This window comes from Pangasianodon hypophthalmus, chromosome 24 (assembly GCF_027358585.1).
Source record: "Pangasianodon hypophthalmus isolate fPanHyp1 chromosome 24, fPanHyp1.pri, whole genome shotgun sequence".
NCBI classification, from domain to species: domain Eukaryota; kingdom Metazoa; phylum Chordata; class Actinopteri; order Siluriformes; family Pangasiidae; genus Pangasianodon; species Pangasianodon hypophthalmus.
In genome coordinates, this window is record NC_069733.1 from 3274752 (window position 1) to 3296784 (window position 22033).

Sequence of the window (22033 nt, forward strand, 5' to 3'; positions counted from 1 at the left end):
TCAGGGTTGAGGGACAGACTAATGGAGTCAAATACAGAGCAATCCTTTAAGAAAACATGCTCTAGATTGCAAGAGACAAGAGAACCTGAATGTGTTAGAATGGCCCAGTCAAAGCCCAGACCTCAATCTGATTTGTAGACAAAAATTGATCACCAACGGTCTTCATTCAATCTGACAGACCTTTTTTTAAGAAGAATGGGCAAAAATATCAGTATCCAGACATGCAGAGTTGATAGAGACATATCCTGGAAAACTAGCTGTAATTGCAGCCAAAGGTGGTTCTATCAAATATTGACCCAGGGGTGAATACTTATGTAACCAGTACATGTCTGCTTTTTGGTGTAATTAATGTTTGTGTCACAATTTAAAAAAAATGCTGCACCTTCACATGTTAAATGGTAAATCCCAATTCAGTCTATTTCAGTTCCAGGATGTAACACTACAAAATGTAGAAAGGTTCAAGAGGTGACCTTAAATGGTCACTGTCTCTTGGTGGACAGCCTCCTCTATGAATCATGGTTGAGCCACAGTCCTTCAATTAAGAAAAAAAAAATGGATTTAACGGTACTCCATGGGAAACTTAGGGCTTTTAATCCCAAACCCAGATTGCTACATTTCCAGAACTTTGTCTTGGACTTGTTTTGAGAGCTGTTTGGTCTTCATGAGGCTGTTATGTTCTCTAACTTTGGGGCCTTCCTGGTGTATTTACAGATCATGTGACACATGCGCACAGGTAGACTGAATTATGTGACTTAAGCTGGCGACTGGGGTTTAGGGATTTCTTAGCAATAATAAATAATTTTTAAATAATTTTGTAAACTATATTGACCCCACCCTTTATTATTACGTACTATTTTAGATCGATTATTGACATACACCATATAGCCAAACTATGTGGACACCTGACCATCATATCAATATTAGATTTTTGTATGTCCTATTCCAAAACCATGAGCATTAATATGCCCAGTTGCTGTTATAACATCCTCCACTCTTCTGAAAAGCCTTTCCATTAGATTTTGGAATGGTTGTCCCCATTCAGCCAGAAGAGCATTAATGAGGTTGGGACTGATGTTTGGCAAGAAGGCCTGGCACGTCGTTGGTGTTTGGCCAATTCAACCCATATGTGTTCAGTGTGGTTGAGTTCAGGGCTCTGTGCAGGCTGCTTGTGTTCCTTCACACCAACTTTGGCAAATAATGTCTCCATGGATTTCGCTTTGTGCACAGGGACAGGTTTGGGGAAATTCCTCCAAATTTAGTTCCAATGAAAGGAAATACAATACGTACAAATACACGTAAAGGCATTCTAGGCAATTGTGTACTTCCAGCTTTGTAGCAACAGTTTGGGAAAGGCCCATATATGGTTGTGATGGTGAGGTGTCCAATTACCTTTGGCCATATAGTGTATAATCCCAATTAAATCCATTTCTGTTCTAGCTTGTAACACTGCAAACTGTGGAAAAGTTCCCCCCCGAACTTTTCCACAGTTTGCAGTGTTACAAGCTAGAACAGAAATGGATGGATGGGGGGATGAATAGTTACACAAGGCATCGCATATCTGACCTAACATGTTCTATAAGTAGAAGGTGCCCTTCTTTACCTTTACCACAGTACCATCTTTGCCACTTTTATGGTAATGATCTCTGATCTTGCAAAACAACTTATGTAAGAGTGGCACTGTTATTCTTTGAGAGAAGTGCCAACTAGTCACAGCTGTGTGACAAATATATTGTGGTCAGCCATGCTTTAAAGAGGGTTAAACTGTGCTTTAAAGAGTATTAACAGAGCTTTTTTTCAAAGCATCAGCACATACTTATGCTCTAAATGATAAACTAGACCTTAAAGCACCATCTGGAAAGACTGCAGGTGGTAGATTAATTTATAGCACTACAGCTGCACATATTATACGCTTGAATATGTTGACTTTATGTAGTCTGTTACCATTGCTCTGCATTAGCAAACATTAGGACCATGTTATGACACTTAACAGCTAGGGTTTCAAGTTCAAGTATTTTATCCTTTTAAATTTCCTTTAATGTCCAAGTCTACAGTTCTAAAGGCCTCCATGTCTAAGGAATTCCCATTTGATTTGTTAATAGTTTCTAAAGGCCTCTTCATATCCTGAATAAAATACAGCTGATTGTTCTGTCGTTCTACAGTATATCAGCATTAGGCAATACTGACATGTACTGTATATGCTTATGGCAAACATAAAACAGCAAACTTCCTCTCCCCAGGCTGACTGCTGTACAGTTTTTACCAATATTATTTCAATTTCAGTGGTGCAACCAAATACTGTATACAGTATATGAGTGGACAATATGGCACCACTGACTCCCATTGTGCGGTTTTGAAGACTAAATTTGGTCGAATTGTTAGCTGCTATCTTGATTGTGTTTGCGTAGTAGGTGAAAATTAGAGTCTCTGCAGTAGATACAGTCTATACAGTAGATACAGTGTGTCTGCCTCTTGCCCACCGATATTGGTCATGGGCACTCCCTTTCTTCATTCTGGGAGTGTGCACAGGGACAGGCATAGGACAGCTCAAGTACAACGATGTAAGACAAAGCATCGAACAGTGGTAAGTACAGTGTTACTGATTAATATGTAAAAAATGTTGCTCCTTTGTAGGCACATAACGTGCGCAAGTAAATTGATATTACCATTATCAGGAAAAGATTTTAGAGCTTGCTAGCTAGCTGATATTAGCTAATACGTCATCTTAAAGTAATGTAAGTAGCTAATGTAATGTATCAACTGAAAATATACTAGTAAACAGCATTCAATGTTTATACTCAGTGCAAATATTTTTTGAGGAAAAATCCATGATTTTCATCTTGCTCTGAAGGTGGTGAAGTACTGAATTTCTTCTGATGTTTGAGGTTTTACACAAAAAGGTGCAATATAATTTCTTCTGCTCAAAAATATATCAAGACATGCCTCAGAATTAACTTCAGTTATGGTTAGCAAGCATAGCAATTGACTTTACCTAACATTGATGTTAGCAAGCTAGCTAACCAAGGTACCTACATGAACATGAATTTCACATAATTTATTTCAATATGACATGATTGGGCATTTTTAATAGCCAAACTGAATTAAGATTATGGTTATATTATATCTAGCATGCTACTTTTTCTTCTTCCCTTCAAGGTGTTTGCTAATAAAGTTTGCTAATGTTCTCTAGCAGCTAGCTAGCTAGGTAGCTAGTAAGCATCAATATGAGCCACATGCTGGAAAAAAAATGCAAAGGGCTCCCTGCTGAGGGTCTGTTTCAACTGAACAAGACATGGCTTTGCTACAGAGCTGTCAAAGTTGTCAACACTGTAAGTCTTTGCTACAAAGCTTGAAAGATGGCAGATGAAGTTTACTAGGCTGTAGTCTTAGTAAGAGCTTCTGGTGTGTGCTGGAAAGTGCGTGCACGCTCATGAGGCTTGACTGTCATTTCTAGCTAAAACTGTCAATCACCTCATCAACAACCTGCTTTTAATTATCATCAAATAACTCCTATAATACGCATTTATCATAAGGAAAAGTGTAGGGGGAAATATCAAGGTCAAGGCTTTTTTTTTTTTTAAAAAAAAAAAAAAAGGACAGAATAAAAAAAAATTTGGCTTGTTTTACAATCACTTACATGGGAATGGAAGGGGTTAAAAATTGTACTACATCCAGCCACTTGAGGGCCTTAGAGACATTTTGGCTTCACTTTTGAACCCCTGTTCTGACATCCACCCATTTAAACAGTGTTTGGGTGCAAAAGGGTATACTGGTCTGTCAGGTTGGCATTTGTGTTAACTTTTCTAAGCAATAACAAATTAAGGTTTACAATATGTGCACCACAACACCACACCTTTTTTAAATGTGTATGCTGCACTAATAAGTTTTGCTTATGTGGAAATATTTGGGCATACAACTGAGGGTTTGTCAAAATGGTACTCCGCACCCCGATCCCTGGTGGACAGCTGCCTATGCCAAGGACCAGCCCTGGCTTGAAGGAACTAATTGTTAGATCCTGCTTTATGAATCACATAGACATTCATTTATTTTGAATCTATCTTTAACTCCATCTTCACCATAATTCAACATCGGGTCATGGTACCTGACTTGATTCAATTCTAATATTGGAGGCCTGCTGCCCTGCAGTGTTTCACTTTTTCCCTACTACAGTCACAAGTGATTCAACTCCAGAGTTAATTATCAGTCCCTACATAGGTTATATCAGGTGTGTTGGGGGCATGGTAAATTTGAAAAGGTGCAGGAGTTGATAGGAGCTGATAACTCTAAAAAGGGTTTTTTATATATGAAAGCCAAAATGACTGTAGCTTCAAAAACAGGCTCCCAAAGCTGTTGACTTCTCTAAATCGTCATTAAAATGTGCTAAAAAGATGTCTTACGGTCAATTTGGTCAGCAAAGACTTCGCCATAGATCATCCAGTAGGGCATGAAGAAGATGTTGCGAGCAAGCATCCATGATGGGTCCTCATTAGGGTTCAGGATGGCTTGACGAGCCACACCGAAACTCATCAGCACCACCAACATGATGATCACAAAATACATCATATCTATCATCTGCAGAGAAAGACAGAGAAACCGTTAAAGCAACAGTCTTCAGGTCATTCCATCGTTGTACTGGCTAATTAATAAGACTGAATTTCTCACCATCTTGCCAATCATCATTACGTAGGGTCCGAGGTATTTGTTTACCCCAAAGATGTCAAGCAGGCGGATGTACCAGTAGATGATGTTGACGCAGTAGATGACCCGACCGTAGCTCATGAGTGGCGGCTCCTGGAGACGGAGCACCATGCCAATGGAGAAGATAAGGATAGCCATGAGGTCCGTGATGTTCCAGTACTCCTGCAGCCATACTTTAACTTTCTGCAGCAGTTTACCAGGCTCTGACATCAGGATCTGAGATTGAGGGGTGTGATAGAGAGAAAAGACATTATTGAATCAACATCATCCAATTTAGAAGCAGCCTTTATTTGTCACCTATACATTATAGCAGAGTGAAATTCTTTTCTTCGCATATCCCAGATTGTTAGGAAGCTGGGGTCAGAGCGCAGGGTCAGCCATGATACAGTGCCCCTGGAGCAGACAGGGTCAAGGGCCTTGCTCAAGGGCCCAACAGTGGGCAGCTTGGTAGTGCTGGGGCTTGAACCCCTGACCTTCTTATCAGTAACCCATAGACTTAATCCCAGAGCCTTAAACCCACTGAGCTACCACTTCCCAATTTTAGGACATGGGGGACTTTAGGACTTCACGGCCCTGGCATTTCTACGCTTGCTTTGCTGACTCACTCACTGTCTAAGTTCAGCAGGTTGAAAAGTCATATGCAGGAGCTGTAGATGTCAGTTGAAATTCTTTTCTTTTTTCTGTTTTCATCAATATGCAGAATCAGGTCCTGTATGTTGGTCCTAAATGATTTGAATTTTTGTTTAACATAAGTTAAAGTAATAACAGAAACATGTATACGAAGACTTCAAATGCACTACAGCAATTACAAATATGAATATTGTACTTAGATAAAAAGGATTTCTAGGTTATGTAGGCTCAGTCGATCAGTCACAAAGCTTCAGATTGTAATTTGTAATATATCTAAACCAACTGCACATAATTTACATATTTCACAAAAGGGACTTGTAAGATGCAGCTAGAGTGCGCATGAGCTTCATGGCCAATATGGGGCAGTATTAGCCTTCTCGTCACAGAGAGAGTGAGATTGATTTCATTCCTGGAAAGAAAAAATGTGCACTCCAAAAAAAAAAAAAAAAGAAAAAAGAAGGATCTAAAACAGGACTGTGTTGAGAAATCAGCTGAGGAGTTTCACAATTCTCAGTACGCTGCTTGAGACTACAATTTCTGTCAAATATTGTAAGAACAGTTGAATCATTAAAAATATGCAAAGAGCTGCAATTCATATACAGTATAAATATGGCCTCTTAAAACAAAGTTCCTTCATGATCCACAGGGATAGCAAAGAAAAAAATGAATATCTAGGTAGGTAGGGAAAACATGTACTACGTTACTAGGTAGTCCTCACAGCAGTGTTAAGCACAATATTGTAGGAAGTGTAAGACTGACATTCAGTAGCTCAGCTTGTCTGATCTCTCCCAGTGAGCTTCTACTGAGCCCTGTCCTATTTAAAACCCCAGCTGGGATTTTAACACTTGTTTGAGCGTTTGAAGTTGCCGCAGACATGGACCCCTTTCCCACCTCCTCCCCTCCCCCTGAAGTGTAATGTAGTGCCACTGTCTGTGTGTGCTCCAAATATTCATATCTGTATTCGGATTTAAGCCCAAAGGGGGAGTGGCCTAAAGCAGAAGGGTTTTTCTTTCTTTCTAAACAATTTTGAAAATCTGGCTCACACGTTTATTATTTTTGTTGGTTTGTATCCGCCTAAGACATCTTCTAAGGATGAATGAATGAACATTTTCACTGTATAGTCTGTCCTGCAGGTTTCATATCTGAACACTCGCTCATGCCCACATGAAAGGAAAAAACTCCCACTTGCTTAACTTTTTAGTTGTTATAAACGCCTCTAGACTCAACTAGAACCTTTCTGGCAAGCCTTCTATATATATAGCAATCCTATAATCTGGATTGATGTGTAGCTGGGTAGACATGATTGATAGCAGCATTGGACAACTTACTTTAAAAAGTGGATATTTATGAGTTAAGGCCTTTGCACACCAAAAGTATGCACTTTATTTAATTACTAAATGGATAAAACCAATAATAAATAAATAAATAAACAATTAAACAGAATGCACAAATGTGTTCTGTCATCTACAATGGAAAAAAAAACAACTTCAGACTTTTTTTCACTGTAAAGTAAAAATTTTGTCACACATAACTGACACTAGCAAGCTGTACTAGCAGGCAAGTTTGTAGTTGGTTTAATCACATTAATACCTTTTAAATTAATTTATTTTGTTTTGAGTTTGTACAGCTAAAAGGCTTATTTAAACTGAAAGATGAGCTAACATTTAAATTTTAAGTTTCTTGATTTTTTATGAACATTAGTATGAAGGTTGGTGTGATTGGTCGCAGATCGACAAATGCAGCTTTTGTCATGGCGGCTCACACTGAGGCATGTGTGATAAGGCATACAGTTTGTGCCATCTCTAAAAGTAAGATTCTTATTCTTACTTAGCTGAAAAATCTCTGTAAGAACCTGAAGAATTGGCAGTATTGTTTGTACATTTGCATTTATTTCACAGAATCCAAAATACTAATCACCAGTCCAAGTTTTCTAATATTTTATCAAGTCTTTGTCAGTGAGAACAGACACATTAACAGCTGTGCTTCAGCTAGTATGTAAAGAAAAATAGAATTAACCTAATAACTAACAAGACTGATCGATAGGGACGTGATTTATTTCTAAACGTAATGTCTGTGTATAGAGATTAGTGATGGCATTTAAGGTACAAGGTGCTAGTTGTGAGCACAATTCCAAATAATGAGCTACTGAGGTGTAAGGAAGTGTGCAGATATACACTATACGTATGACCAAAAGTTTGTGGACACCTGACCATCACACCCATATGTGCTTTTTGCACATATGGCCATATGGCCGTGTTTAGGCTAGGCCTTTTAGTTCCAGTGAAGGGAAATTTTCATGTTATTTTCCTTCACTGAAACTAAGGCCAATGCCCCTGTGCAGAAGAGCAAAGTTCAGAAAGACGTGGTTTTCCAAGGTTGGTGTGGAAGAACTCTAGTGACATGCAGAGAGCCCTGACCTCAACCCCAAGAAATCACCACAGCCATGCTCCAAAATCTAGTGGAAAGCCTTCCCATATAAAAGCAAAGAGGGACTAAATCTGGAACGGGATGTTCAACAATGTTCGAGTGTGACGGTCAGGTGCCCACATACTTTTGGCCATGTAGTGTATAACCAAAAAGCAAAACAAAGTCCACTGAATCTCATCCAGTCTTTGAACTCACCTCCCTCATCTTCTCAATGCCATTGGTGAAAATGTAGGCAATCACGATCCACTCCTGAGGAGAAGGCCAGAGGTCCATTTTTACCAGCACAATGTAGTTGAAGAGCATTAGGTAGCCCACATAGGCCATCTGGGCAAAAAAAAACAAAAAAAAAAAACACAGGTCACAGAAAGAGATGTAAAGAAACCTTGGCTTTTTTATACAGTGAAAAGTGTTCCTCCTGCAAAGAACTCAACACAGCAATTGTGGTAACTAACTGTGCTTACAGCAGGTAATTACACTACACAGTATTTACATGGAGAAAAAAATCTACTGTACTCATTTCACTTTGATTACAAATGATGGCACCGAACAATATACAATGCTCTGAAAAGCTGCCAGTTATTAGTTACTATATTATATTTTGTAGGTCTATAGTTACTGCCTGCAAGCCTTCCACCTCCATCAACCCCCTTCACCACATCCATGGATGGAAAGGGACCACCTTGGAAGTAATGCTATTATTTGGGTGGTGGATCTCAGCACAGCAGTGACACTGACTTAGTACATACATATACGAAACTGGACATTTTTCCCCCATTCTGATGTTTGGCGTGAACATTAACTGTGAAGCACTTGACCTGTATCTGCGTGATTTTTTGGACCATGCTGTTGCCGCATGATTGGCTGATTGGATAACTGCATGAAAGTGCAGGTGAGAATCTCATTTAGGTGGCACATACTTTTGGTGGCACACTCATTTTGGTGGCACGTTGTCCAGGTCTCTAGAAACGTATGACTAACTAACTCAAAGCTGGCCAACAGCAAAGCACTTCTCCTGCTATGTTTCACACTGCGGCTAAGTTATTTACACTTTTTCTTTCTTCTCTCTTTCACTCTCTGCACTCCCTCTTTACCGATGCATGCAGGCCTTCTCCAGTCACGATGCCGATTAATTTGATGCTTTGTTCGGAACACAGCATGAGATCACCCACATCAGCCTTCGGGGTGTTTTTCACACTGAGAAAAACACACTGCATAAGGAGAAGAAGTAGATTTTCAGAGAGCTGGTAATGCAGATGATTAAAAATAGGCACAATAAATTTCTTTGGAAAAAAAAAAACTCCAGCTGAGTCTTCTGTTTGTACAAAAACGAGCAAAACTTTTCCAGTCAAGTTTCGATAATCTCTGCAAAATTCAGAGACTGACGCTGTGGTTAGTGGGTTTGACAGGTTTCAATGTAGAAGTGGGTGTAAAGGAGAAAGCCAGCTTCTAGCTTATCATCTGGCAAGAATATGTACCATCAGGGAGTTTGATAAACATCACAAATGAATCCTCTATCCAAAACTAAGCTCACTTATGGATTACAATACATTAGTTTACAGTGGTGTATACATACAGTACTACAGCAAGACTTATATATACAAAACTGGACAAACACCAGGTGATTTTTTTTTTCTCTAATCTTCAGCTGTCCGGTTTCGATGAACCTGTGCCCATGATAGCCTCAGATTCCTGTTCTTGGCTGACACGAGTGGAACCCAATGTGGTCTTCTACTGTTGTAGTTCATCCATCTCAAGGTTTGATGTTTTGTGCATGCTGAGATGCTTTTCTGCTCACCACGGTTGTAAGGAGTGGTTATTTGAGTTACTAAATCCTTCCTGGCAGCTTGAACCAATCTGGCCATTTTCCTCAGACCTCTCTTATAAACAAGGCTTTTCCACCCACAGACCTGTCGCTCACTCAGTGTTTTTTTTCCTGCATAATTCTGTGTGAACTCTAGAGACTGCTGTGTGTGAAAATCCCAGGAGATCAGCAATTTCTGAAATACTCAAACCAGCCCATCTGGCACTGACAGCCATGCCATGCCATGCCACAGTTAAAGTCACAGAGATCACACTTCTTCCCCATTCTTATGTTTGATGTGAACATTAACTAAAGCTACTAACCTGTATCTGCATGATTTTATGTATTGTGCTGCTGCCACATGATTGGCTATTTGGATAACTGCATAAATGATTTGCAGGTGTACAGGTGTTCCTCTTAAAGTGGATGGTAAGTGTAGATTTTTCCTCTATTTTAGCTCTAAATAAGAAGACTTAAAACTAGCCAAAATAGTCGGGCACAGAAAAAGGTAGAGGTTCTTCTTTTTCTAATAATGATAATAATAATAATAATGATAATAATAATAATAATAATAGTACGTTGAATTTATATAATGCCTTTCCACAGCTCAAGGATGCTTTACACTAGTGATACAGTAATACACATACAATGAACAGTCATGGACAAACACATAGAAATGAAAAACACAGTTCAAATAGTACAGCCGTTGAGGGCGAATACATAGCAACACATTAAGACAAATAACACTGAGAAAACAAATAAGTTTTAAGTTGTGATTTAACTCAGAGACAGAAATGATGCAGTGAAGAGACAGAGGGAGTGAGATCTTACGTACTACTACGCTGAATGACCTGCCACTCATAGTAGAGAGGCGTGATCTAGGGACAGACAGGAGTCTAGACCTAGAAGACCTAAGAAGACCGTGAAGTGATTTAAATGTAAGTGGGATTATTTGATATTATATTAAACCAGCAACCAATGAAGATCAAAGAGGATTGGAGTAATATGAGCTGAGCACTTGGCATGTGTAAAAATTCTAGTAGCAGAGTTTTGAATATATTGTAACCTAGCAATAGTGTTAGCAGGGAGGCCTCATTGTCTGCCTCAAGCTGGACTGTCAGCCTCAGGCAGGAGCAGGACATAGGAGGCCGCGTAGTCAGCCTCTGGCAAGAGCAGGACATGGGGGGGCCATGCCTTCAGCCTCTGGCTGGAGCTTTGCTGTGGAGGCCGCCCCGTTGGCCTCTGGAGTGAGCTTGGCAGGAGAGGCAACCTCGTCAGCCTCTGGAGGGAGCTCTGCAGGGGAGGCCGCAACGATGGCTGGAGCTTTGCCTTCACTCCCCACGCAAATCAATGATCCTTGGGCACCCATGACCCTTTCATCGGTTCACCGGTTGTCCTTCCTTGGCCCACTTTTGGTAGATTCCAACCACGGCATAACAGGAACACCCCACAAGACCTGCCGTTTTGAAGATGCTCTAACCCAGTCGTCTAGCCATCACAATTTGGCCTTTGTCAAAGTTGCTCAGATCCTTATGCTTGCCCATTTTTCCTGCTTCCAACACACTGACTTCGACAACTGACTGTTCACTTGCTGCCTAATATATCCCACCCCTTGACAGGTGCCATTGTGATGAGATATGCAATGTTATTCTCATCACCTGTCAGTGGTTTTAATGTAATGGCTGATTGGTGTATATTGTAATGAGGCACCACCATATCTTATCTAATTTGAACTTTGTGTATCATTACACCTCTAATACAAAGAATGCTGAACAGATCAAACACATTGGGGTAAAAAGGCATGTGAAGATGAGGAGTAAGTGCACTCATTCAGACCTGTGATCTGTCCTGCCTGTAATCTAAACTTTGGAAATGTGGAAATATAAATGGAAATATATGGAAATATAAATAACAATGCAATTATGTTTTTAACTAAAATGAAAGAGAACTACAAATGGACAGAATAAAGGAGGTGAATTGTAACATAATTGCAAACAATTTATTACTTGAAGGTAAATACAGTAACAGAAGCACATCAAACGCTGATATTTTTAAATACATGGCTGTAAGTACTGTTTTGCATTTTGGTGACAGATCATCTCAGAGAGGTTATTGCTCCCCTCTTTGTTCTCAACACAGTAACACTGTAAAAAATATTCCACTTTTTTAAAAATACAATTACCGTGACAACCCCTCATTTAAAAAGTAACTGCGTCTATATTGTTAGTAGCAAAAAACTCAGTAGACTCTGTATTATATCTCAGTTAGCAAGTTATCTTGCTTTAATGCCTCCTACCCAACAAGTATGGTGGATCGGCACAGATCGTTGTGGTGTAAAGTCCCATTTCCAAGCTTTATTTAATCATTGGCTTTGTGTGATCAGGTCACTGAATATATATTGTCATAGAAGCAAAGATACCCAGTCACAACCCTAGGGAACCCCGGCCTGCAACAGTAAGCAATGAAAATGTCAGCTTTGTAAAACTGTAGAAATGTATCTCTCACCGTATGGAACCAGAACTTGACAATGGGGGCGTTGTAAAACTCATAGATCTTGCGGCCCACTGGAATTAGGCGATGGCGGTTTTGGGCCTCCTCCACTTCCTTTTTCCGAGACACTTCTGAGCTCACATTCCCCAGCATAGCCTGAAACATGAGAAACGAAACAGCAAGGCGAGAAAGAGGACACATTTTATATAAAGCAAGTAAGAAAGAAAAGTTCTTATCACTCAGAATTGTGTGAGACAGTTACAGAAAAAACTGCCAATCAATTCTGAGCACTCAGGCAGGTGGCACATGTGGCAGCTTGATGATACTGCTGTAAAATGGTAGAAAAAATGGTAGAGAGAGAGTAGAACTTGAATTTGAAAAAATTAATGCAATTTCCATGTGCCAGAGAAACACATTGTTAAGCCACGAGTGGGGACTTACAGGGATGGAGAACATGGCACACTCTTTGATGTGTCTCAATTGTATTGCAACCCTTTAACTGTTTCATTATTGAACCCATCATTTAAGCCGTTTATTGAATTTAGCATTCTACAGCCCTCCCAGGCTCTCGATGATTTCTTATATTCAAAGACTGCGGGAAAAAAAAAACTGACTAATACATTTAAATCATCCGGGCATTTCAACTTGAAATGAAATTTTTCAATGGCATCAGTAGGAAATTCTTTCAGAGGCATTTAATTTGCAATACAATTGTTGCCATAACCTTATAAATCTGTGATAGATTCATAGTAGCAAGTGGAAATATGAACTGCAGAGCAGAGTTTAACAATCTCAAAGTGATACAAACATACAACAGGGCAAAAAAGTCCTTTGAGTAACATCTAGCTGCAGCCACAGCTACCAAGCCGTGTGTTGGTTAAAGTGACAATTCGAGCAAAATGTCACAACGTTTAAGAAAAGTGAAGATTGATCACTGAAGAATGGAGAAGCTACACAGTGAGTTAACTAATTGTTATATTAAATTGATCTTTTGATTAATTTTAACTAGCTAGCCAGAGTTATCTAACCAGCTAAAGTATTGTTTGAAGTAGCTAACTTTAATGTTACATGAAGGTTTTTTCACATATTATCTGCCATTTCATAGGTGGTGTGCTACGATTAACATTTTTGTGCATGTTAGCATGGTAATTTGAGTAACATGATTCCCTACTTTAATGATAAAGGAGCAATTTCCTTTTGTCCAAGCAGAGGTTTCTTCCACCTAACCGGGGACTTCATGTTGCCAGCTGGAGCTAGATACTACTGAGTCAAAAGACTGTGTCATGTACTGTGTCTGCACTTCATTTCTTATGGGTCATTTGGGATGACTTGTTCCTTGAATGCAGTCGTGACAAGAAACAGATCAGATGAAAACTATTTGTGTGAATGAAGAGAAAAGGAAGAGTGCTTATTATATAGAAGCTTGCACAAAAGGGTTTTTGGGTATGAAGGCACCAAACAGAATGCAGTAAAGAGCTCATTCACATAGCATGTGCAGAAATGACAGGACTGTGTTACTGAGAAAGGAACAGGCAGCGATCTGTCACAGTACCGTACTTCAGACGAGACCGTCGCTAAAAGGAAGAGACAAAGAGAAGACGAAGCCAGACACACCAAGAGACAAGAAGATAGACAAACAGACACACAGAGACACGCTACAACTCCACGACCACACATCTTTGCTAGGACAACGAGGAAAAGGGGAGAAGCAGTGGGGAAAGAAAGGATTGGGACATACAGTATTCTTTAAGGGAAGGAGCCATGGACTGGAAAAATAGCAAAGAATTGAAGGCCAAATTGTGGGGGCAGGACTTCTTCAGCAGCATCATGTTGGGTGTGTGTGTGCTGGACTACAGGCTAAAGAACGGAGCTAAGGTGGGTGCTCTCACCACGGAGTTGTACTGCGCCTCACAGTATGCTCTTACGGTGAACTCCATGTCCTCCTCTTCCTTGTCCTTGGCTGGCTTGTCAGCCTCATCCGAATCCTTCTCCTGCAGGTAGGCCTCCTGCTCCTGAGGCATGTACGACATCTCATCCTTGTTCTTAAACTCCAGACTCAGGATGGAGGGAGGCAGCAGTAGGCCCAGGATTACCTGAAGAAGTGAAAGCACACACCCATATGCATTAAGCCATCTGTGCATCCTGACCAACCCCTTTAGTCTGGTATTCCATAGTAGTATCAAAATTCCTCAACCCTCCAGACAAAACTATGTAGGTATAGCCAGAGATCAAGTAAGCTTACAAACTGTTTTGGCAAGTTAATAAGACATAAGCACTGCACATTTTATGGCACTCCCCTCTGTAGCAGCTTTGCTGTGCAATGATAAAAGTAGATCTCAGACTCACAAAAAAGCCCTAATCCTTGTGCTTCAGCATCTGACAAATGTATGTTTAAAAGATTCGATTCATGCCATGTTTGTTTTCTGCTTGGCTGACACTGCAAGATGACTAGACAGTGTTCTCTTTTCTTGAGAATGAAACAAACAGTTTATCAATGCCAATGAAATGCCAAGATAACAGAAAAGATTGCGGTGAGTACAAATGCGTTATCAATAGAAGAGAAAAGAAACGATTGGAGGTTAAAAAAGGTTTCATCTTGCCCCATATAAGGGTTATTTGGTTTGGCCCTGAGGTGAAACCCCTAATTGTTCTATGCATAACCCTACAAGAATAGGTCTGCCTGTCACAAAAAGTGAAACTTTTAAGGAAGCAAGACTATTAATTTTGATAAATTTTGAAAAAGAACCTTTGAGAAATGCTTGTTTCTAGTACTATACAGCTGATCCAAGGTCCAAACATTACTAACATGAAAACCCTAGCAGGCAGAGAGAAAAAAAGTCTAAAAAACCCTAGCACAGGGTGGCACAGTGGTGCAGTGGTTAGCATTGCTGCCTCACAGCTCAAGGGTCCTGAGTTCAGGCCTAAGTTTGGGTTACTTGCTGTGTGGAATTGCTGGGTAGATTTCCTCTAAGTCCTCTGGTTTCCTCCCACTGTCCCAAAATATGGAGGTAGGTTGATGGGCTACTCGGAATTGCCCCTAGCTGTGAATATGTGTGTTTGCATGGTGCCCTGTAATAGATTGGCATCCCATTTGGGGTGAATTTTCCTAGCTTGTGCCCAGCGTTGCCAGGATTTGGCACTGTGACCCTGACCAGGATAAAGCAGTTAGTGAAGGTGAATAAATGAATGAAAAACCCTAGCATATATTTGGCGAGACAGCTTCATGCTAACAGCATAAAAGATAAACAATGCTTTCTATGCCGCACTTATTGACCAGAGACCATAGCCCTGTCCTCTTGTATTCTATTGGTTCACAAAATAAATGTTCTCAAATTCACAGGTCAAAGTTCATCTAGATAAGTTTGGCACAAAGAGAAAGTAACCGCTATCAGTAGCAAATTGTCTGACATCTGCTTTAACTGAAAAAGCAGAAAAGCGTAGTAGTTTTCAGGTGTCTCGCATATCGCCATAGCAAGGGGTCAAAAAGTTTAACTGCTACGGCTAAATGTAGATATTTGCACCTCTGTTAATGCAAGTTGATTTCCTAATAGATTCTGTAATGATAAACATTCCCAAAAAACACAAACCTGATATAATTTGTTAAATAAGCTTTGGTCTAAAAGATACTTGTAACATGAATATGATTGCTTTTTAACAGTATTATTTAAAAACTTAAAGTGAAAGGAGAAGAAAAACTACAAAAAACGTTTCTAGTCTGTTTAAGCAGGTTTTGCATTTGTCGAAAACCACACAGCTTTTAAGACCTACAATGATAAAAGTCAGCCATTACATCATTTTTATTTGTTACGACCTCTTAATACTTCTCTGAACATTTTATAAAGACTTAAACTGGAACCTTGAGGCCAGAGTTTTTGCGCATGCGAAGCCGCCCCATCCACATGTCAGTGAGCAACATTTGGCTGCAAGTGTGAGCGATGAAGTCGCGATGCTTGGCGGCTACAGCCAGCTGCAAGCAGGTGGCATTGCTCCAGTTCTTCAGCTCATAGGTAAGCAGCTTCATGGCCATCTGCTCATCCTGCTTGTAGGACTGGTCCAGGAGCTCCACTGCCAGCTGGCCAAACTCCCTGAGAGAGATTGACATTATAGAAGAAAGGTGGATGAGAGACAAGGTGACAGACAAATGCATGTCTGCACACACACACACACACACACACACACACACACATATCCAAACACCAAGACCAAGGTGTAAATTAAATGAGAAAAGGATTAGAAATGGACATGTTCCAGGGTTAGACACAGTCAGACAAGCTACAGGACAAACAGAAAGTGATATACACATATGTATATTTACGTGCAGAAATATGGTCTTTAAATAGTCCATGCATACATTGGCAGAGTGTTACACAGGGAATGTGTGGACATAGAAAAGGAGGGCACAATTTAGTGGCAAATGTAATATCTGTCAAACAGGATATCTGAAAAATATCAGGAAATGTTGAAAGAAGTTTGTACCAAACAAAGTTACACACTGGAGGCGGCCAATTTGTAAATAGACCCCAAAATAAGCCCAGTGTTACAGAGAGATCAGGTTAATGCTTGGTGTCATCAAGAAGGTATTTGGCGAGAGAAGGTTTGCGATGAGGTTGGTGTTATGAATGAACAATATGGGTGTTACTAAGTAATAAATTTTTGCTAAAGATGGGGACCCAAAGAATAAATCTTGGCGAGGAAAGGGTTGCAAAGAAATCCAAGAAATAAAGCTATGTTACTGACACATAAAGTTGACCACCATCTGAAAAGTGGACAAAGAACCAACAGGCCAAATGGTTTACTCATGCAAATCCACCCTGGCACCTGGAGTTATGGTTGAGCTCCTGAGAGATGTCGTCCACCATGTCATTCTCCGAGGCTTCATGAGCCATGGCCTTGCACAGCTTGCATGCCACCAACGCCTTGGCCATGGCTTCCTCACCATGCTGCCAGAAGAACAGTGCCATCTTCTGCCTCTTCATCAGCACTGCCCACACCATCAGCTCATGGAAGGGGAAAGGGAAGTGGTTGATTTCAGGGTCATCCAGATCAATGTCCACCTCCTCCTCTCTTTTCCTTGTTGTCTTCTGCCGCCCTCGTCGGATTGGCATGTCATCCTGTCTCAGCAAGGAATTTTAGACAGTGTATTATATGTATTGTATTTAATATCTTGGAACTCAAAGGTGACACTAGAATACAAATCATGTTTAGACTAATTAGTGGCAGTTAAGTGAAGAACTGTTGCTGATCATCCTAGTGAAACAGAACTGGGATGAAAATATCATTTACCCTGTCCACAAATACAACATAATATCTGCAACAAATACAACATGCAACATCTGTATTTACACATTTCTAAAACTAGGTATACAATAATATTATACCTGAATAGACATTAGAAAAACATATACAGTAATTACATAAATAATTAACGACTGTTTTGTATATATTGGGTTGCATTCTTAGAGTTTCATGATGTTGATTTAGTATCTTGTTGCTACATGGCAACACCTGGTATAAAAAATACAATATAATAGAATGTGATGGATCAAGTACTATTTAGTTCCCAAATAATGAGGGTGGGAGCCATATTGATAATTACTGTCATTGTTAGCCATATTAAACCAAATTTGCAGTGATTAATGTGACAATCCAGAAGATCATCTTAACCAGGTGTGTAACCCATCTCTGAATACATGTAACTTTCCCTGTGTAAATATTGGTGTAACCTCTGGACTCAAGTTGCAAACTCTGAATACAGCCCACTGTTTTTAAAGAAATTGTAACAGGTCTTACAGCCTGGCCAACATCAGAGGTGGCTCTATAAAAACACACACTCACACACTCACCTCCATTCCAAGCAGCTTCAGGGCCTTTGGCTGTAAATAATGGCAACAAAAAGTGACATTTAGGAACAGCATGAAATGCTTTCTGCACACTTAAATATTACAACCCTGACCTGTACATAAGCACATACTTTGCATTACTCTCTTTTAGAGACACTAGGGTAGTCCTGAGGACTGGTGTGTGGATGTGTGAGGGCTGAAGTGCGGAGTATCTGTTAAGCAGGTGATTTATTCATAATGATCAGATGAGCTGGAAATCTGGAGCAGCTCTCCCGCTCCACTGCTCATCCTTCCCGTCTATTTTAGGCTTTACCTTCTGTACAGCCTGAGTATATGTTTATGCTGGATTGGTACTGGTAGGACAAAGTGTTCTCATTCCGATCCTAATTCTTCTTATCTGATCCCAGTGCAGAGTACATTCACTCACACCCTGCTGTACAAACAGATAAAAGATCCCCATACCACTGTGGCTATGGATCAATGAGGTGTTTTATCTTCTCCATGCGAATCTCATCTTCTTTAATCCCAGTGGTTCAGAGTTTTTGAAATAGATCTATAGCCCCTTGCATTTGTTGACATCTCTTACATACCTTCTTGCTTTGGTCCGTACAAATAAACATGAGATAACGTACACCTACTGCCTTGGGAGAGATGTCATTTTTGCAAATCTCTCTCTCTTTTTTTTTACCTGACTACTTAGATCTGTTGCTGTGTAACAGAGTAAATAATTCACTCTATCCTCTGTCACTCTATCACCAATCAATATTAGCTCAGTATCTCAGTCTGCTCATTTTTTGGAGCAACTGGAAAAAATGTTTTAGTATGTAATATACTGGTACGGGGATGTGCTGTTTACCTTTTAGAATCTGAAAACTTTATGGTTACTTGGCTACAATGGGTATACTCTCAAGTTTGGAAGGAATTTCAAAAACTAAGTACTGTATAGGTTTGGGACAAAAGGGTAATTTGGGAACAGTCCTCTGGTTTTCTCCCTCCTCCCCCAAAACATGCCTTTATGTGTGAATGATTGTGTGAATGAGTGTGTGAACGTGTGTGTACGTTTGTGTGCATGGATGTCCCAGGGCGTATTCAGGGATAGGCTCTGGATACACCACGGTTCTGATCAGGATAAATGGTTACTGAAGATGAATGAATGAATGTATGTAGGATTTTGTATATTTGTATATATATTTGGCAATTTTTTTCTCTATATAAAAACCCTTTACTTTCAGACTAAACCATAAACATTGAAGCTTACATGGAATGTTTATGGAAAGCAGCTACTTTGGCTCGATCTTACCTCCTGTAATTTGTACTATCCTTGTAAAAAAATTTTTTTTAAACATTTCCCACTATTTTCTCCCCATTTTATTCACCTGTCAATTTCCACTCACCAGCCAGCTCTCCCCTATCATACAACAGCTACCAGCTGGGGAGGGTAAAAGGCTAACACTTGCTTCCTCTGAGACACATGAAGCCAGCCAACTGCATCTTTTTGAACTGCTGTCCATGCTGTTTCATAGTGCAGCATAACATAGTCAGAGGAAAGTTCCACATCTGTGAGCTTACAGACTCCCATGATTGACTACTGTCACTGTGATTGACAGGGGATTCTCAGAGAGCATGGCTAATGTTTTGCTTCTTGGCTCCCAGCTACAGATTGGTGTGGTATCATGAAAGCACAATTTTTTTGTGATGATTAAGTCACCTACCCTCTTTGGCCCAAACAAGTTGTGGTAGAGGGTTCGGAATCTTTTCCGTGTGTAGTTGCATCGATAGGCTCCACCCATTAGGTATTCAATGACCAATCCAATGTCAATCAGGCTGATGCGGTAGTCAGGTGGCAGGTTGCCCTGGAGGGGAAAGACAGTAGTTACAGTGTTACTTGTGCATACTATTGACAAAAGTTGGCTAAAAAGTAGGAAATGTCAGATAGAATTTGCACATTCACACTACTCACATACATTCTCACATACAGACATACACAGACACTGACGTAACGCTAAAAGGACTATGAAGAGAAGTGACTGGCTGATTCACCTTGAGGTAGATCCAACTGAACCCTGGATATTCTTGCTTGGAAAGAACACACAAGGTAAGTGAGACAGGATTGCACGGGTGGGATTCGGAAAGGAACACACACTAAAACATTGGTATTCCAAAAATACAACAATACTCAGCTAAAATACACAAAAGACAAAAACACCCTGCTAACACACTGAGCTACAATACAAAGACCTCGTTTAAGGACAAACCACACTGAGACACTAAAAGCACAAAGGTCTGTAGTGTCTGATAGCAGCTCACTAAAGATTTCACACTAACACAGCAGTCGTAGATCACACTGCTGCATTCTTTAATTAACTATAACACATCTCGCCTCTTATTCTCATAGTTGTAAATGAAACATTATTCTAACAAGACATGGCAATAAAGAAAGGAAGAACTAGTGGCTGGCCTGTTTGACATTAGGATCTATGACTTTGACCTGAGTTATGCTAGCAATTGGACCATCAGTTGGGCTAATATTATAGACATCTGCATCCAATCAGTGCCAAAATATCACTCCAGGTTTCCTGTTTACTTCATGATTTTCTACAGTTTCCACTACCTTCTCCAGCTGTGCCCTAAACACACCTTCTGGTCATTGTTTGCAACTGTCTCTTCTAATTAGTCTCATTATGTCTCATTAGTCAGTGTATTTAAACCATATCCAAAATTAACGTGCCCTACTAAAGAGACTCTGCACTTACATCCTAGTGACTAGGCTACTGATAGAGTTATTGGCCAAGGCTCAGGGGTTGGAGTTTGAGCAGAGCAGAAAGCCTCCCCATGGATTTTTGCTCTGCTCAAACTGATCAGCTCACATTTCTATTCCCCTGGTCTGGCATGTAGGAGCGGAATTTCTGGGGGTTTGTTGGAGTTTCTGTCTCAGCATTCAATTTGTTTTGAGAATACAGTTGGAAAAACATTTGTCCAACCAACCAAATTTACCTTAATGATCTCATGGCTCCCTGGGAGAGTTTGTGAGTGGGCAACTTCTACTGAAACTGTCAGGGGAATAGACACCACTTCTGCTGCAGTGGTATCAGGCCATGGTTCCTAGGCCAGTTTATGGTGTGATGGCTTTGCAACCTGCAGTTGTGTTTGCTTTATTATACTACTCCATTGGACGTTGGAAACCATGCTCGGCTGTCAGAATACGAGAACCCTACTCTGCTGCTGGCTTCCGAGTATCTGGATGGGCAGACATATGTGTGTCAAGGAGCCCACCTTGAATCTTCAACACCCTTTTACATGGAATAGGCTGGGATTCCTCTGTAGGCTTGGCCATACCACCAGATGGCACAGGAGTCCCGGCAATATATGTAAATGCCCCTACAATCTCCAGCTAGAATGTATCAACATTCTCATACTCATAGCTAAGTCCCTGCGTTCTCAAAAGCTCTGTCTGCTCAAGGTTCTGCTTCTGCTTCAGTGCCTGTTTTGGATTCATTGTCATTATCAGCTCCTATCGAAGTGTTACTCCCAGAGCCTTTCCCTCTGTCAGTCGCAGACCAGTTTACTGCCACAGTGTCAGCCTTAGACCTAGCCCACACTATCATGAAAAATATTGGGCACTCTATTGTTTTCAGGACGTTTCCCAAAAGGTTTCTATCCACAATGAAACAGGGAACCAACAGAAAATAGTATGCTGGGCATGTGCATTGGGTGTCTGACCCATGACCTTTAAGTAATATGACATAAAAATGAATAATAACAGCTTTGCTTTTATACTAGGGACATAATCGAATACGAATACATTACTTGGAGTGAACAGATAATGAGTAAGAACGTATGCCAGGTTAAGACTCGAGGTGTGTGTCTAACTGAGATCCTACAGGACACAACAAAAATGCTGTGGGAGCTTTTTATATAGATATGAAGCTTGCAGGACAAACAAAGGCAGCACTGGGCAATGCATTTACAAGGTTCATTCATTCCTCCTTAGTAACTGTGGTTTAAATTAGTGTACAAGTTTGCTTCTATTTTAGGAAATAGAATGAATTTAATTAGTTAGAATATATTGCAGACTGGTACGACAAAAATAACTGTGTGAGCAGGATTAATCAAACAGCACACATCTCTAGTTGAGACCAATGATGAACTG

General features: G+C 40.2%; 1 protein-coding gene across 10 annotated transcripts in view; it reads right to left on the reverse strand.

The window, feature by feature from the left end:
* trpm3 (transient receptor potential cation channel, subfamily M, member 3) overlaps positions 1-22033 on the reverse strand; it is a 179062-nt gene that overhangs the window by 10952 nt on the left and 146077 nt on the right. For 4 of the 10 annotated variants that reach the window (XM_053228776.1, XM_053228779.1, XM_053228769.1 and 1 more), the window contains 10 exons: positions 19924-19959; positions 19596-19736; positions 17887-17916; positions 16862-17154; positions 15900-16128; positions 13933-14136; positions 12059-12199; positions 7948-8076; positions 4660-4911; positions 4395-4569 (listed from right to left, as the gene is read on the reverse strand). In XM_053228776.1, coding sequence (XP_053084751.1) covers positions 4395-4569; positions 4660-4911; positions 7948-8076; positions 12059-12199; positions 13933-14136; positions 15900-16128; positions 16862-17154; positions 17887-17916; positions 19596-19736; positions 19924-19959 — 1630 coding nt within the window. The remainder of the gene's footprint in view (positions 1-4394; positions 4570-4659; positions 4912-7947; positions 8077-12058; positions 12200-13932; positions 14137-15899; positions 16129-16861; positions 17155-17886; positions 17917-19595; positions 19737-19923; positions 19960-22033) is intronic. The other 6 variants (XM_053228770.1, XM_053228774.1, XM_053228773.1 and 3 more) reach the window with 3 other exon arrangements.